The 18,458-nt window shown below is 30.8% G+C and overlaps 4 protein-coding genes across 4 annotated transcripts; 2 read left to right on the forward strand and 2 right to left on the reverse strand.

Annotated features, from left to right (window-relative positions):
- Nucleotides 1-2,362: 2,362 nt before the first annotated feature.
- Nucleotides 2,363-4,360, reverse strand: TBLA0D00120 (uncharacterized protein; the record flags this gene model as incomplete). The annotated part of the gene is made up of 1 exon (XM_004179993.1): nt 2,363-4,360. One exon carries the CDS (start codon nt 4,358-4,360, stop codon nt 2,363-2,365), a length of 1,998 nt encoding a protein of 665 aa, XP_004180041.1.
- Nucleotides 4,361-7,675: 3,315 nt separating this feature from the next.
- TBLA0D00130 (uncharacterized protein) lies at nt 7,676-8,626 on the reverse strand (the record flags this gene model as incomplete). The annotated part of the gene is made up of 1 exon (XM_004179994.1): nt 7,676-8,626. One exon carries the CDS (start codon nt 8,624-8,626, stop codon nt 7,676-7,678), a length of 951 nt encoding a protein of 316 aa, XP_004180042.1.
- Nucleotides 8,627-13,768: 5,142 nt separating this feature from the next.
- Nucleotides 13,769-15,592, forward strand: TBLA0D00140 (pepsin-like aspartic protease; the record flags this gene model as incomplete). Its single annotated transcript, XM_004179995.1, has 1 exon — nt 13,769-15,592. The coding sequence occupies one exon, from the start codon at nt 13,769-13,771 to the stop codon at nt 15,590-15,592; it is 1,824 nt and encodes a 607-aa protein (XP_004180043.1).
- Nucleotides 15,593-17,280: 1,688 nt separating this feature from the next.
- On the forward strand, nt 17,281-18,252 carry TBLA0D00150 (uncharacterized protein; the record flags this gene model as incomplete). The annotated part of the gene is made up of 1 exon (XM_004179996.1): nt 17,281-18,252. One exon carries the CDS (start codon nt 17,281-17,283, stop codon nt 18,250-18,252), a length of 972 nt encoding a protein of 323 aa, XP_004180044.1.
- Nucleotides 18,253-18,458: the final 206 nt, after the last annotated feature.

Here is an 18,458-nt window from a genome sequence, read left to right on the forward strand (position 1 = left end):
TATTAGGTAATTCTTTCTGCGATAATTTGAGTATGCTAGTTAAAAGCTACGGAGTGCATTAAACAGAAGTATCAGAGTAAACTAACTAAAACTAAGTAAGTAGAAAATTTTAGTTATCGATGAGGATGAATTTATAGCTTACTTTTAAAATACAATATGTTAATTGTAGACTTCTTTTGACAAGTACTGTGGTTTATATATACTTTTACATACTTTTTATTCCTACCCAAGAGGGTAAGAGGTTTCTTACTTACGAAACTACTGTATTACAAATTCATTTTCAATATGTTCATGTCAGAGCTGTGGCATTATGTGTCATAAGTCGTGGATTTGTGTTAACAGCTAATAAAGCATGGATTTAGTCGTAATTGTGGCCTTACTACTAAAAACACCCAGGTGGTAATATTAAGGAAGCATTAGGATTTAATAGATTCCATTTTAGTATCAGACCATCAATTCGTTGATGGTGGATCTGTCCACTTTTTGGAGTATAAATTACCACGAAAATATCCCAAAAGTTTATAACTGTTCATTGTATATGCTGTATATATTATATATTCCCTTTCGAAAGAAGCAAGGAGATTTTTTATAATAATAGTATAATAATTATTCAAACAGATTACTTAACTAAGAATTAAACTATGAGCAACAATATTTTGAACAGTTCTACCGCTGGCCAGTATTATACACCAATTTATGTATAAAGTTCATTAAGTTCTATCATTAAATTTAATTTGATTTTTAACTATGTAACTTGAGCTCGAGAAAATAAAAGTTATCGGAAGTATAAGATGTATTAATATTAGAGTCCAACATTATTTAGAGAATAATTCTGTTGTTACTAGTAAAGTTATATTATAGAAACCTCCTCCCCTTCTAAGTAGGAATAAAATATATAAAAATAAATATAAGAAATACAAACTTATAAACGAATTTATGCAGGCTATTTATGCGTTTCAATTTTAGACGAAAAGAGCCAATTCATTTTCTATACCTAATGAAAATATTTTCACTTAGCTTACCTGTTTAGTGTATCATGATAATTATAATTAGATATATAATATTATGACACATCATTTACTTCAATAGTTAATCTTATGACACATGAATTACCTAATTGGGATTTTATTAGTATTATTATTTGTACATCATACTCTTATATTATTCCTAAACTAGTAATTATTACTTGTTTACGCATAAAGACCTATTATATTTATTAACATTCATTTTCAACAAAAAGACTTATTTGACTAAAGTGAATTCAAGGCAAAAGCCTGTAAATTATTTAACCAGAACTTTATTAGAATATTGATACTTTCTTTTGTATGGAGTAATATTCCTATTGCAATGGATATTTTTATGTTGTAGATTTTTCATTCAATTTCTAATATTATCAGAGGTGTTAGAATGCTTTAAAATATTGCAAATGTGAAATAGCTTAGTTCGTCCCTCTAGTAATTCTAACCTGTCAACCGATTGGATATGCACCCAAAATCCTCGCTATAAGATGAAACTTTCAGTACAAGATAGAAATTTGTGTTGAAGTTACTGTAATCTTTTTGGAGGATACATAGAATATTAATAAGTTGTTGGATATATTGAAAACCTTATGAAATACTATTTTAAAATCAGATGTTTTACATATAACTAAGATAATGCATATACTGTATGGGTTAGTAGAAACAAAAATAGATACTAAGGATAAACTGGTCTTCGATATATGTTTAAGGTTAATATGAGATTACCTTGGAAGAGATTTAGTATGATGTCATTAGAATATAAGGTTAAATAAAAGATTGGCAAGCTCATTCAAAATTTTACTGTATTAAAGTATTCCATGAGAGAGGTGAGGTGAGATGTATCTCTGCATTAATTGTTGGTTTAAAAAAAGGGCGCTGATCAGCAAAAAAAACACACATTGAAGAATTAAGTGAGTAAACATTTCGTATTTAAAATTAAGATAGAGAATAGGGATACGGTTAGAATTTTTTAATATTTTAGAGATAAAGGGAAAAAAGGAGGAATTGAGATACAATTTTTGAAACTTGAATATGTAGCTACTTATTTATTGTCCCAGGGTCTTATGTATCTTGAATGCTTAATTTTTAAGTTACCGCTGTATAAATCAATCGTACAAAAAAATAACTAAATTCTTAATGATATCAATGCTCAATATTATCTCAGAATAAATAATACAGTTTTGTTAGATAATCAATAAGTATTTACAGTAGTATATAGCATAAAGTAATTTATTGTTTAAAAAGGTAAAAAACATCTATATTTAATAGATCAGTTATACTAATTAGATATTAAGAAAGTATTTTAGACTGAGGTGATCAAGGAAATTATGCAAAAAGCCAATTTATTTCCCTTTAGTATCACCAGAATGAGCCTCACCATAGTTAGCACAGACCTTATAACTATAGTCCCTAATGCAATCTAAGGTTTTCCCTAAAACCACTTCTAGATCTTTTGTTGGGGTAAAATCTTCTTCAATATCCTTTTGAGAATAAACATTTAAAATATAGTCTAAAATTCCTTTAATATTCACTACTTTCGATATTTCGTCTGCTTCACTATATGTGAAAACTAGTAAATCATTAAACGTTCCATTTTCTGGATCTTGTGATATAATATCCCAGAAAGCAATCGAATTGGGAGACATGACGTTATAGAAACTACATTCATAGGAAGTTGTATTCCAATCCAATACCTCTGTATTAAAGTCCATCGAAGGACCAATTAACTCTTGATGGTATATTCCTTTTTCTTCTACCAATAAATTTAACATCGGCCTATAGAACTTTTTGCCACAGCCACAATCATCTATATGTAGCTTTGAAAACCCTAACCAAATTTGTTTACCTGGAATCCTTGGAATAACCGAAGGTAAAGGGACAAATTGCGTACCTCCACGTACCCCACCAAAATTTGCTTTATCTGAAAGTTCTAGTGTTTTTTTGGAGAAGATCTTATTGCAACTACCATCATTCAAGGAGCATTTTAAAATTTCTAAAGGCATAAAAGTGTAAATAAAGTGAATTGAACCACGCGATAATTCTGAGGAACTATCTTGATCTGTGAAGAATGGGGCCCAATTTTTTTCTCGATTTTTCATTTCATCATTTTGAATTTCGAATTTAATTACTGTATCCACTGAACGATGTGGAAAATATCCATATAACCTTCTACTTCCTTGATCATGCATATTAAATATAACAATTGGTTCATCAGGCTCATTATTTTTACCTGTCTTCAAAATGATTCTAGGATCTTCTGAACCTGAGAATCTCCCTTTCAATTTGTAGTCTATATTATAAACCGTTGGATAAGTAACAAAATATTTGTCCAATATGCGCTCTTTTGTCTTTTGGTTTTTCAAAAGATTATTATTTTGTTCTATGATACATTTATCATATTCAGTTGGTGATTTGATAAGTTGGTTACAAAAGTCTGGGGATAACCCCAATTCGGTATCAATTTTTTCTAACTCTTTTTCTACATTTTTTGGCATCTTAAAATCTAGTTTTGGAATGCGTTTATTATATAATTCATTCCAATTTCTATCAAATGCCTGTGCACGAATAACCGAAACATCAGGACCTTCTTTCTTACCTTGATAAGAATACATTAGTCTAGTAACAGTTATATAACATTGTTCCTTTTCCAACCAAACGCTAGATGAACCAAATCTGTACCAATTCGACCTAACAATATCGCTCTCATCTCTACCTTTTTCATTATCATTAACCACTGCTTTGGATAGGTCATTGTTTTTACTAATAATTTCTTGTCTTAAAGAGACTAAGTCATCAGATATGATTTTTCTTTCGGAAGAATATAAAACCTTCGAAGGATAAGCCAAATCTTCACAAGTTACTATAGATCCATAATAACTAGAGAACATCATTTCCATATCTTTAACGGCAACTGGTCTACCATCTTTCGATAATAAATCTTTTGAATTAACATCTGATTTTTTAGAAGCTATTAAATTTTTTACATTTAAATTTGTTATGAACCCAGTGAACTTAAATTCATCGTAATTTGCAATATCATCATCTTGTGGGATTGGAAATTTATTAATAGGTCTTCCCAATAAAATGTTAGTAAGATCTAATTTCGATAGCTCTTTTTTGGAATGTATTTTTTTATTTTGGAAACCTAAATAGCTTGTAGTTTGTTGCCAAGAAGACGTTATTAGAGAGTCTTGGTTTATATTTGAACTATCGTTTGTATTAAGAATCAATATTGATGCAATAATTGAAGATAGTAATAATATAATTATAAATTTGAATCTAAAATACATAATTCTCCTTATGTAAATGGATCTTGTTATTTGATGTATTTTTGAAGGCATATTAGGGAACAGTATTAGAAATTATAAAAAAGGAGCTATGTTAATGGGTAAAGTACCGTTAAGGATATGCTTATTTATTTGGTGATTAACGGCACAATGGCTTTTTTTGTTTCAGAAGAGTAAAATTCTTACTTATATATAACCAATGAGAATCAGTCAAATGATATGATAAGAGGGAAATTTCCTGTTTTAGAATATATTTGTTTATTTTATTCAACTATTAAGCAAAACTTTGCATCCTTGTCTATATCTACTTGACCTGATACATAAAAGTGGAAGCATATCTAATTTAACGTAGGTATTTTGCCCATCAACAACATTACTTCTCTAGGTCATAATAGTCATAGAGGTTCGATCTACAGAATTATGAATAATTATGGATATTGTTTATAGTCTATATTTTATTTTATTAGCCCATGCTACATGTTACCTAACCCACAGGTACCAGATAAAGGCCCATGCTGTTATAGTAAGTTATTAATCTTTAAAGGAAAAGATGACATGATTTTGAAAGTAAGGAACAAGTGCACAAATATGGTATTATTGATACTTTACCTACTAGGCTTGAAATAAATTTTATGGATTTTACTAACCTAAATTGTAGAGAAATAAGTGTTTAATGATATTGTCAGCTGGTAAATGCATTCAACAAATTACAATTTTACCCAGAGATGCATTCTTTTGTACATGTAAGAAAAATAATTTAAAGCAGGTAGTCAGTGGAATGCTATAGACAACACAAGATTTCGTAAGCAAAAGGATAAAATCCAAGGATACATTTCATCAATTACCAATTGGTTCATATGTCGTGAACTTTCCTGTATATTTGAAGTCGAAAAAAAAAATAAGACCTCCTATACTTGCTCAAATATTTGAATGTAGTAAAACACAATAGATCCACATATACGAATCCAGTTTTCTTAGTATATAGAATAAAAATATCTACCCGTGTTAATTCCTAATCCGTAGTATGTTTCCTGTGGGAATAATACAGTGGACTTCATCAAATATTACTTTTCATATTTTCGCTCTAGTAATCCTTGATTTAACCTTGATCCTGATACTTTTTAGATTTCGAAAGTAGTCGATCGCCATTCTTCGTTATGAACCTTGCTCACAATGCCATTCCTGAATAAGGTTATATCTGCCACTCCCTTTGACGTTTTCGGAAATGTATTTCCTAAAGCGGATACAAGGATCGCTTCATTAGAAAGCTTAATTTCAATTAAATGTTAAACTAACTTTTAGCTTAAATGTTATAATAATGCAAAAAAATATCGGGACACTATAGACAATAAGGCAATATATTTATTCGAAATATGGCCTTGTATGGTTTACTTATGATATTGGAGATTCGTAACATTGCCTTTCCATAACTATCCATTACGAAATTTTTATCAGTAGCCAATAATTTAATTGAGTCCGAATTGAAATATTTATTTAGAACTTAGCTATCAGTAATGTCATTTTAGTTGTAACTATTACTTTAATAATAGTGGTGTTCTGAAACTTTGAAAAAAAACATCATACCGGGCTAAATTTGTTTCATAATCATCAGATTATTATATTATCTATGTCCATGTGTAACCATCATTATAATCAGTCCTTGAATAATATATTAATTGAAATCTGTTTTGTAATAAATGGATTTTTAGTTGCAGTTGTTGAATGAACTGTAAGTAAATCAGCTCAAGTTTCTTTGAAGTTATGCAGTGCTGTTCTAATTATAGTTGTCACTTTCCGGCAGTAAAATTGTGATAAAACTTCTACTCCATATATATCTTGTCCATAAAAATGTTTTTATCTGTCTAGTTTCAATTTTATAATTTTCAAAATTCATTTTCATAGTAGATACAACTACGGCAGAAATTATAATTATTCCATAGTTAAGCTCCGATCCTGAGTTAACTGTCCCTTGAGCTATTTCCTCATCGAATATTTCGTCGAGCAATCGCCAAATTTGTTTGTACTTTTCCAGATCCTTTAATATATAATTAGTATTAAGATTCTTAACTGATAGTATGTAACGTGTGTTGAAACATATTTTTAGAAGAAAAACTATATCAAAATCAGTAGTAACCTGTTTTGAGACCGTTTTTGAAATCTATGTTCTTTTGACCTAGGCTTTTTCTCTATGGTAACACGAAACTTTCAAAATATGATACAAGGTCGGACGCGTTTGCCGTAGAGACATTCTCTAAAATTAGTCAATGTGGAAAACTTTTTGAATAAATTATGAAGGTTCGGTTGTTTAAAAGACCCTTAAAATGTGTTAAAGAATGTATTGCTTCTTTATTAGCCTAATGAACCCCGTATGCTAATTGCTTGCTTGTTTCCTTTTCAGGAAACCATTGCGCTAAACTAAGGAACAAAAGTCCCGGCTCAAATAATAAGGCTAATACTTGCTACAAAAACAAGTTCAATTTAGCTTTTTAAAAGGTTTTCTACATAAAAACACCAATTATGAACCTAAATGCGGAAAATTGTAATTATTTGACATCTATTGATTCTTCTTCATGTTATTTATATACTTTTAGAATATATACTTTTAGATTAATCAGTGAAATTAGGGATAACTTTAAGTTGAGATTTATCACAAAAGGAGATGCTGGTGTATGCTTAAGCAATTATTTCCTGTGGTCTCATCTTGTTAAGTAGCGCCTCCAAAAATTTTAAAAATCACTCATTAATTGCTATACCATGCTTTATCACCGGAAAAATAAAATAAGGGTTTGAAAACACCAAAGGAACAGAAAGAATAACGAAACTCACTGCGTTTAGAAAGACTCTAGCAACTACGAAAAACTGAACTTATAGAAGTTCCCACGTTAATTAATATTAGGAATATATTAATTTTAAAGTAATATGCTTTACACTTTTAATTAGGGTAAAGACAATGTGAATATTTCAAAGAACATTAATAAAAGGTACCAATCTTCTATAGCTTCAAACTCTAAGTAAATCAAATTTTCTCATTTTCGTAAGGAAAACCTTGGTTGTAAAATGCCATATCGATGTAGTATCTTTGTTATAGTTAGATGAAATATGGCATTTGAAGTCCAGTTAAAAACTTATAGCTACTACTTGAATCGACTTCTATTTTATTCATGCAATTTTTATATTTGAAATTAGTTACATTATTATTTAACCAATGTATTTAGAGTTGTTAATATCCTTGCAAACAAGGGATAGAATTAATAAATAAAATGCTGCATCTAATAATAAATCATTATCAAAGAAAAAGTATATATATAAAGGGGCCAATTATGAATCTTAAATTCGAATAAGTATATACAAAAGAGTTGTTTCCGAGCATTACTCCATTAAACATTGGATGCTTTTGAGGAATGAATTATTTTCAGTAATCATTATATCATTTGGGATATGTGATTTGTTAAATGATTCTAATACGATATTTAGAATGTACTTGATAATGATGATATTAGATGCTGTGTTTTGGTCATCTTTGTTTTCAGAAGTAATAGACAATTGTAAGAAATCTTCAAATATATTTGTTTGAGAATCTTGGTGATAAATATCCCAGTTTATGAATTCACTATCCACCAACTGATTGGCAAAATTTTCATTTGTGCATGCTTTTGATAATTGATCATTATCTAGAGGAATGATTAATTCTTGGCGATACAACGAACCTGAAGTATATAAGATTGAAAGTATTGACCTTGCTTCAATAAATGATCTATCTTCATAATATTTATAAAATGTTGGTTTAACTAACCAAAATTGTTGCCCCTTAACCATTGGTAGATATTTTGGAGTTGATATAATTTTTACATTTGTTTGCTTATAATTGATAACAGATGAGTCTACATTATCAATGTGATCGTTTTTGGTAGAATCAAATGGTAAATCTTGATAAATTGTTTCACATTCCCTAAGTTTAAAAGAACATTTTACAATTTTTAAGGGATTCATTGATTGAATGAAATTAATAGAACCTAACTCAAAAAATCTATCATTTTCAAGATTCTCTTCTGTAAAAAAGGGGACCGATGGTTCATCGTAAATCTTAATATTAAATTCTGAAGTATGCAATTTAATTGGTGTGTTTTTATTCAACTGTCTATATGGGAAAACGGCAAAACTATTCAAAGTACTTGATAACTCATTCATTTTATTGAAAAGAATTATTGGTTCTTCTACTTCTCCAATTCTTCTCTTTAATAATCTTGGGTTTAAAATTTCATTCATATCTATATCTTCATTAATGTTTAAAATATTTCCAAATGAAGAATCGAAAACCATTGGGTATGAGATAAGAGATATTTTTAAGAACACATCTCTTCTATTTTATTTGATTCTTTAACCAAACAGTCTTTGTAATCATCAAAAGATCTCTCTAAATGCGTGCAACTATCTATAAGACCAAAATCTTTGTCAATTCTTCTTAATTCTTCTTGGAAATCTGATATTTTTTGAGGGATTTTATATCCACATATGGAGTATAAGAATTTTTAATTTCTAACCAATTATGATCCAATATTTTAATTGAATAAAATATTTTTGTAATTCATCATTATAATATTAAATTTCATTTAAAGTTAAATGACATTGATGCTCAGATAACCAAATTGAACTTAAAATTTTAGTCTGCCAATTTTTTTTAATGATATCTGACTCTAACTGACCAATTTCTGATGAAGTTTTGAAAAAAGATGAAGTCTCAGATGTTTCATAAGCATTATAATTATTTGTATCACAATCTACATCAATTAAAATATTCCTAATTTGGAATAAATTTTAATCAGGAATTTGGAAAGAGCTTTCATCAGGGAGTTGATAAATGATATTTGATGTAGAAACTGAGTTTTTCTTGCAATATAGTCCGTGAATTACATCACCATAATGATAATTTATATTGTAAATATCCGAATCGTGAGATTCATCTCTAATCATGCTTGTAGCTTGATTATTGTATAGCCTTTAATTATTGTTCAGTAAATCCGAAGTTGTTAATATGAATTTTGTAGTAATTAGTTCTGAATTTGAATTTGCATTCAATAGGATAGGATCGAATGGGGTAGTAATATAAGATTGTAGATTATTTAAAAAGTTTGAAATGTTATAAGTTAGTAAATCTTTTGTATTTTGGACAATATTTAATTTTTTTGGGGTAATGATGAGAATTGATGACATAATTTTCTCTATATACAAGTTTTTCGATATCATAAATAGGAATTTTATTTGTATTATTTTTCGCAAATTTTTGTGATTTGTGGTTCTTAGAGGTGAAATGAATAATCTTTTTCAGATTGTATGTTTCCTTTTCCAAAGTGTGACATAATATAAAGTTGGGTAAATTGTTAATGGTGTGTTGTTATCTCTCTTAGCAACGTGAATTTCCATTGATCTACTAGAAATTGTACACTTGTAACTGCTTATATAGAACACTTTTTTAATGAGTTTCCCCCACCAACATCTTTTTATACAGCAAATACATTTCCTCACAAGGAATAGATTTCAAACTCAAGTAAGAAATGAGGCTCATACATAAGTACAAAATCATCAACTTAATCAACTGGCTCTTATAGATGAGCAAAACAGTGGGTGTAGATTAAACAGAACAAGACATAGATATCCTATAAAGATGAGCACATAACCCATACCTAGTTTTCCCCACAGAAATAGCATTCGCACTTTACAATACGTCATCTCAACCATCCTCATTACCTTTGTCCTATCTACCTCAGATCCCATGTACTGATCATTTAAGCATTTGCAATCGCCAATCTGGTTGATTATAGTAAGAGATTCTGATTACTATAAGTAATAAAAAGAGGGTGCCTACCTACATTCAAATAATGCTCCCCCTGTTCCACTTCTCCCCTTCTCCACTGTTTCTCTGCCATGCAAATCTTAGTTGCACATTCCCGATCGAGTTTTTCTCGGATTTTGACCAAGTAAGTACAGCAACGTGGTGTCAAGGTGTATTCAAACATACAACATACAATGGTCATCGTTGCATGAACGGTGTCATTGTTGAATATTTATGGTCTTTATACATAAAGTAGTAGAGGTATCGTTTAGGGAAAGAGATACCGTATAACACAAAACACCTGGACCAATAAAAATTACAATTGGAAATTTCATTCGCCGCCAATGTTGCAGGATAAAGGCTAATGCTGTGATAGGAAGTTATCAATCTTCGAAAGAAAAGAAACCTAGATCTTGAAAGCGGAGAGTAAGTATACATAGGTTGCAGTGGATTTCACGAATTTTACTAAACTAAATCGTAAAAAACACAAGCGTTTACTGATATTTTTTGCAAATACGCTTCACAATTTAATAAATCTCCCAGAAATATATTTTGTGTTTGAACGATTAAGAAAGTTAGGTTAAAACAGGTAACCAGTAGAATGCTATTGAAAACACAAGGTTTTATCAATAAAATGCTAAGGCCTTAGACTATTTTCTCTTGTATTAATTAATAGTTGATTCAGTATATCGTTCTAGTCGCTGTTATTTTTTTATCCGAATACAACATTGACTTTCTCATATTTTTGATTAGAAATGTACATTCCCTATACCTGAATAAATACTTGCAAGTGGTAAAAAAACAATCGATTTACATAAATTAATCCAGTTCTCTTAAAATTCAAGGTAAAAAAAGTCCGACTGTGACAATTCTTAATCTGTAGTGGGTTTCCAAGAGTGAATTATACAGTGGAACTCGGAAAATACTCCTTTTCATACCAGTAGGACTATAGCTATCCTTGAACTAACCTCAATGTTGATGCTTTTTTGAGTTCGGGGGCCGATTATCGCCATTCTTCATTATAAACCTTGCTCAGAATGATACTTACCGAATATGGTTATATTTGTCGCTCCGATTGACGTTTCAGAAAACTTGTTTCCCAAATAGGATATAATCGGAGTTTTTGGCCTTTGAAGGGGAAAGAGACGTGAATTTGGAACAATACATCCCAGTGTAGAAAAATTTGTGGCGGCAGCAGCAAAATTATTTTTCCTCTCCAGATACTAAAGTGGATGGCGAGGGAGGGTAATTATGATATAGATTCAGGGGTAGAGCAAAATATTCATTTAGGAATGATACTATATGTAAAAAAAAGGGGGTTAGAGATAATTATTTTACATAAAGAAAAATGATTTTCATACCTACACAGATTCTGATTCGACGGCGTAAGTCATCTCCTTCAGTATCCAGCTACATATATATATAGCACGGTTCAACTAGACGGTAGGTAAAGTAACTTTTAATACTCTAGCATTCTATATCTTGCTATATTTGTATGGCATTATGTAGCAAAACCATTAATGATTGGAAGAACTTTTTCTATAAATAAAAATTTAAATTATTAATCAACTTACGACTAGAATGCTAATTTTTTTTATTTTTTTTGTGAGCACAATGAAGTAGAAATTATATACCCCTCATTATCTGTGTTGAATACGCATTAGTAGCAAACCATTTCAAGAATAAGCCGAAATATTCTTCAGAGTATATTTGACTGCATGTTGGAGATTTTTGTAAAACGTTCTTTTAATGAACATGCACTTGTCTTTCAAAATCGGTAGGTTTCATTTTAATGATTCAAAGCAAATGTTCAAAGCATACGCATTTTCTCTTCACCCCCAATGAATATATTAGCAATTGATCTAAATGATTGAAATCCACCAATAATCTTAAATTGTCGTTACAAATTCGCAAATGTCTCAATATAATTGTATATACCACTACGTAACTTTGTAGACACTGTACAAATGGTTAACATTTCTTTTTTTTAACCTTTATATTGTCCTACTGTAAAGGTTTTATTCATTCTTCATTATCTGACATTCCCCTTTCGACTATACTTGATCAAAATGGGAATCTTAAACTCAGGTGCATTGTTTTTATAGCAATTGGATATAATTAATTTACTATTTTTAATAATTGTATACGTATCCACATCACGGATTTACCTAATATGACGTGTTCGAAGAGTTATTCCGTAATAAGCTTCAAGAAAAAGAAATAAAAAATAAAAATAAATTTTTTTGTTTGACCTACACAGAATTCTATCAAGAAGTACTATTTCATAGTTCACATGATTTTGTTTATTGAGTAATAATGAATTAGCTAGAATGTTTTTCTTAGACATTAGTTTAACACGTTTTTACTGTAGTCATCCATAAATGTGTATGCTATCACTTTCGTACGAGATATGAACAAGAAGAAGAAAAGCTTAAAAATATGGTTTAATTTGCCTTCAATCATGATCCTTGTGAATAATGTGGTTGAAGACTCAGAAAATTAAACAGTCATGACTACTCAACGGTTATCAGCATGTCAGCGTTTTGAATATATGTACATTACTGGTAATAAATTATCTTATTACAGATAAAAATGATAAAAACTAGGTGAGTTATTAAATGCTACTAGAAACCTACGAAAGCTACCACCATTACAGTACAGAATAACGTACGAATCCGTGGTAAACTAGACAAATAACCATGAGACACGGTCTTCAAATTAAATAATACAAACCTTCTTTTAATCTCTGATTCTTAGCTTTTTATCCATTTTTAAGGAAATATTTTCCTTTTCATTCTGAAACTGCAAACTTTATATATATCTTAATGAGATGACTTGCAGAAAGAGGTAAAATTCGTCGATGCCTGCTTGAATCGAATCAAGTAATACCGTTAAAATTTCTTTATTATTCCAAAGGAATTGGGGTGAGTGTAAGAAACACCAGGAGGCATTGAAGGAATTTGAATACTGTTTAAGGACTCTCCGGCGTAGCCCTGGTGGTTATTAAAAAAATGATATTCGGTTTTAATCTCGGCCGAAGAAGAAATTATAGTAAATATTTTAGTAGTAACTTCCGCTAAGAAATCTGGTAGGATGCATATTTGTACAGAAACGTAATATGGGTAAAGTAATCATTCATCCACCACCTTTGTAAGAAATTTTGCATTTGAATTAGAATAAGGCTATGTATGTATGGCTAGGTAACATACCTTTCATATTTTTGCTGTATACGGTGAGGGATGACGCCAAACTCAATAGTCACTGCCTTCATTAATACTTCTTTAGGAATAGTGATATCCAACATGCATCATAACTAATCAAGATGTACTGATAACTCTAGTAAATAAGCCAACAGCCCTGGCGAAAATCTCGAATTAGATAAAAAAAGAGAAAAGAAAAAGCAAAACATTGAAGTTTGATTGAATTTTTGGAAGCTACCTATTTTTTTTAAAGTTCATGAATGTAAATATTTGGAGATGGATTGAGTATATAATAGCATTAAAATATTCTAAAAAACCAGAATTCTCACAATGTCTAGAATGTAACAACAACAGCAACGACTCTTCCGATACAAGGCAAGCCAGCAGTCTACAGATAGTACGGGAATTATCAAACATCCAACTATTAGTACAATGAAAAAAGAATCCTTTATCACACTACCTTACCTATTATCAACCGTAGCATGTTTTGAGAATAATGACGCTTTCCAGGATAAAGTATTAAGATTAGATATAAATAAATTTTACGGGGATTCTAAATTCAATTTAGGCTCCGAAATTGATGAAGATATTTCCACACCTTCTGCCAGATTAGTTAAGAGAGAGGATGGTCATGAAATCATTGAAATACAAAACCAACAAGCTTTTTATTCGGTAGATTTAATGCTTGGAACACCACCTCAAAAAGTTACTGTGCTTGTCGATACCGGTTCTTCCGATTTGTGGGTTACTGGAAACAACAATCCATATTGTATCGATGGAACCAGTTCCAAAGCTGTGTCTTCTAATATAGAAGATGATAGTCAAACTAAAAATCCTATTTCAAAAGTTGTAGGAACTACTATTAATAAGATTAGAAAATATTTTTCTCATAATCTACCAGACTTATCTTTCCTAGAAGATTCGGGAAGTGGGAAATATAATTCTTCTCAACTTAAAGATGTTACACCTCAAGACGCGCATATCGATTGTTCAACTTACGGTACTTTTGATCCATCTAAATCATCAACTTTTGTTTCAAACGATACAAATTTTATGATTAGATATGGTGACCGTACATTTGCATCTGGTACTTGGGGCCGTGACTCAATTGAGTTTTCCGATCATTTGAATTTGACTGACTTTTCCTTTGGTGTGGCTGATCTTACAAATTCAACAATAAGCGTTTTAGGTATGGGTTTACCAAGATTGGAAGTTACATATTCGGGCTTGTCGTTGGATAGATCACCATATACTTACGCAAATTTCCCAATGGCTTTAAAACAATCTGGTTTAATTGATCGTATGGTGTATTCTTTGTATTTAAATAAAGCTGGTGCAAGTACTGGTTCTGTTCTATTCGGGGCTGTTGATCATTCCAAATACCATGGTTCGTTGAATACTATTCCTTTAATTAGTTTATCTGGATCTGGTATTCCAATTGCATTTAATGTGGCTTTACAAGGTCTTGGCATGTCAAGTGATTCTCAGGGAACTCAAACATTTTTGTCCACACCTCTTCCTGCTTTATTAGATTCAGGTACTACTATGACTTATTTACCAGATGCGTTGGTTGCTACGGTAGCAAGTACGTTGGGTGCATCATTTGATGAAGCTCAAGGATTGTATCTTTTAGACTGTCCATCAGGTTCTGATGATAGGGAATTCAATTTTGATTTTGGAGGATTTCAAATTTCAGTACCTTTATCAAATTTTATTTTAGAAGCTCTACCTGATGTTTGTGTACTTACACTCTTTGAAAGTCATGCTGAACGTGCCATACTTGGTGATTCTTTTTTAACAGAAGCTTATGTTGTTTATGATTTAGAAAATCTTGAAATTTCAATGGCACAAGCAAGGTATGATGATGATAATGACAGCGATATTGAAAAATACAATGCCGATAACAAGGTCTTACTTGAAGTGGTAACCTCCAATATTCCAAGTGCTAATCAAGCTCCAGGGTATTCCTCCACATTAATCAATAGATCCACCATTCAGCCAAGTGGAAATATGTATGCCGTATCTAACGCTACAGCAACAGGAGGGCCTAGTGCTGGAAATGCTACCCAATCATCGACTTACTCCAATGTTGCAACGACAAATGATGTGAGTAGCACATCTTCTATCCAGTCACAAGCCACGGCCACTACAGGGTCAACAAGTTCAACCAGCCGCAGTCGTGGGTTGGCTAATAATCTTGTCCCAAATTGCTATACCATAGCAACTGCTTTCAATCTATTATTATTACTTTTATAAGCAAAGTATTTTACTATGTTTTTATATCATATTCAATTATAGTATACTAAATACCCCTACATAAATATATGCATTCTTGTACGAAAATGAAATACATATTTATTAATTTCTTTGCTTAAAGGTGTTCATAATTATTTCTCAAAAATAATTAAGAGCAGTTAATAAAACTTAGAAAAACTTAAAATATAAATGTCCTCCTACAGCTGTTCTACACTGGAGAAAAGTTATTGTACGTCTTAAATTTGTAAAACGGTTAAAAACACGATATGTTGCGTTTCCTTTAAAAATTAAGATAGTTGAAGGATATTACTTCCAATGGAGTAAAAAAAGTGCTGACTTCAGCTTATATTGCTCTTCTAAAATTTTCAGTTTTACTGTAATGAAAATTAAGACAGTACTGCTCTAAGTGCTCCAACTACAATTCTTTAATATGTTAGCCTATTTCAATAAATCTTATATTGTCCATTATTTAATTGTTCAAAATTAGTAATTTAATAATTTAACAATATTTTTGTAAATCTTCTGCTTGATATTCTATTCTGTCTCAATTTTTATGGTGCAAAAAGATGTACACTATGTGAGTATTATTGAATACATCGTAATTTGCTAAATATTAAGGTGATATCATATACTATTTAATAGTAAGATTATTCTCTTTTAGCTGTAGCAATGTTCATTAGGTATTGAGAAATAATTTATAAAAGAAAATTTTTTCAAGATTGGAACATTTCATGCAAATTGAAAATTAAAGCATTATTTTAAATAATTAATATTTTTATATAGCAAAATTATACGTGTCTATTCTTAATAAAATTACTAATATAAAAATTAGCACAATTCTCAAAGAAAGCTTAAGTAAAAAAAATCCATAAAAGTATATCATTAGAATAGTTTATTCACACTTAATATCCCACCATGCTGTGAAAATCTGATGAACAACTTTTTATTTAATTGCTAACTATGTTATAGTCAATTCAGGTACTGTTAGCACACTTTCATTCATTAGATTGATAAGCTAATGTATTCTCAAACATAAGTATTTTTTGGATCGAACCATTATTTTCAGTTAGTAAAGTCAGGAGCGTCTTTCCTTGTCAATTGATTCTACACAATTTAGAGTAAATGTAATTCAATATCTTTGAGCCTGCCTTTTCATTTCAATTGAGTAAACAAACTTATAATACTTGTATATTAATGGTCCTCAGTAGTTCAATAGTTATTATTTCAGTTTCTAATAATACATCCTTCATCTTATTAGTATCAACACTTTGTTTCTAAAAATAAGTCACTGCTTCCTAATTCGAAAGAAACTCAGCATTAAGCCTTTCCTGTTTAGATCACATTCTTGGTTTATACGGGAATGTCTGTGGAGCAAATGACGGATTTAGAAATCTGACATTTAATACTACTAAGAAATAATCTCGCGCTGGTTACTGATTTAAAATCTGACTCTATGTAAAAAAATGCAATGGATGGTTATTAAGGCGGCTAGTGTTTACTACCTTTAAAAGAGCAAGCAATAAATTAAAACAATTAAGCATTTCGCCATATATAAAGAGCTGTATGCTTCTATTATCATAATGCCATGTTTAAGGTGGAAGAAATAATCAAGAAAACATACTCTTCTTTCTGTCATTTACATTAGAGCAATCTAGCCTAAAGTTACCAAAAAACAAAAATTATATAAAATGCAATACAAACAAACATTATCTGTTGCTGCACTAGCTTCAACTGCCTTAGCTGCTTACAAACCAAACGAACCATGGTCTACTTTAACGCCAACTGCAACTTATTCGAATGCATTAACTGATTATACTGGTTCTTTTGGTATTGCAGTTGTTCCATTAGCAACAACTGCATCCTCTTCAGATGCCAAGGCTAAGAGAGATGCTGTTTCCCAAATTGGAGATGGCCAAATCCAAGCTGCTACTACTACCGCTTCCACCATTGCTCCAAAGAAAAGCACAGCTGCTGCTGTCTCTCAAATTGGTGATGGCCAAATCCAAGCCACTACCAAGACTGAAGCTCCAAAGAAAAGCACAGCCGCTGCTGTCTCTCAAATTGGTGATGGCCAAATTCAAGCCACTACTAACACCGTTTTAACAAAAGAAAGTGCTGCTGCAGTTTCCCAAATTGGCGATGGTCAAATTCAAGCTACTACTAAAGCTCAAGCTCCAAAAAGCACAGCTGCTGCCGTGTCTCAAATAGGCGATGGACAAATTCAAGCTACCACAAGAAAAACTACTACCTTAGACGGCAAAACCTTCACACCTTCTGTTACTGAAGATGGCTCTAAAACTGCCTCTACTTCTTCAGCTCAAAGCTCTCCAGCTGATGAAGATTCCTTCTTCCAAGCTGAAGCTTGTAAGAACAATGGTACATTATCTATGACTTTAAAAAATGGTATTTTAACTGATATTAAAGGCAGAGTTGGTTCTATTGTAGCTAACAGACAATTCCAATTTGATGGTCCACCACCACAAGCTGGTGCTATTTATGCTGCCGGTTGGTCTATTACCCCAGAAGGTAACTTAGCTATTGGTTCTAATGATGTCTTCTACCAATGTTTATCTGGTAATTTCTACAATTTATATGATGAAAGTCAAGGCAAACAATGTCAAAAAGTTTATTTACAAGCTATTGAATTAGTGAACTGTTAAATTTGATCCTATTAGCTTTTTGCATTTTCTCCTAATTTTAATTTTTGTTTTCCCTGCTGCATTCAAATTTTAATTCATGTCTTTTATGATCTTATTCACTTTTTCCTTATTTCAATAAACATTTATATTCTATATCATTTGGATAATGTAGTAACATTATTTGCCTTTAATTTATATACTTTGTAACATAATTCTAACCAATAGAT

This window comes from Henningerozyma blattae, chromosome 4 (assembly GCF_000315915.1).
Source record: "Henningerozyma blattae CBS 6284 chromosome 4, complete genome".
In the NCBI taxonomy this organism is placed as follows: domain Eukaryota; kingdom Fungi; phylum Ascomycota; class Saccharomycetes; order Saccharomycetales; family Saccharomycetaceae; genus Henningerozyma; species Henningerozyma blattae.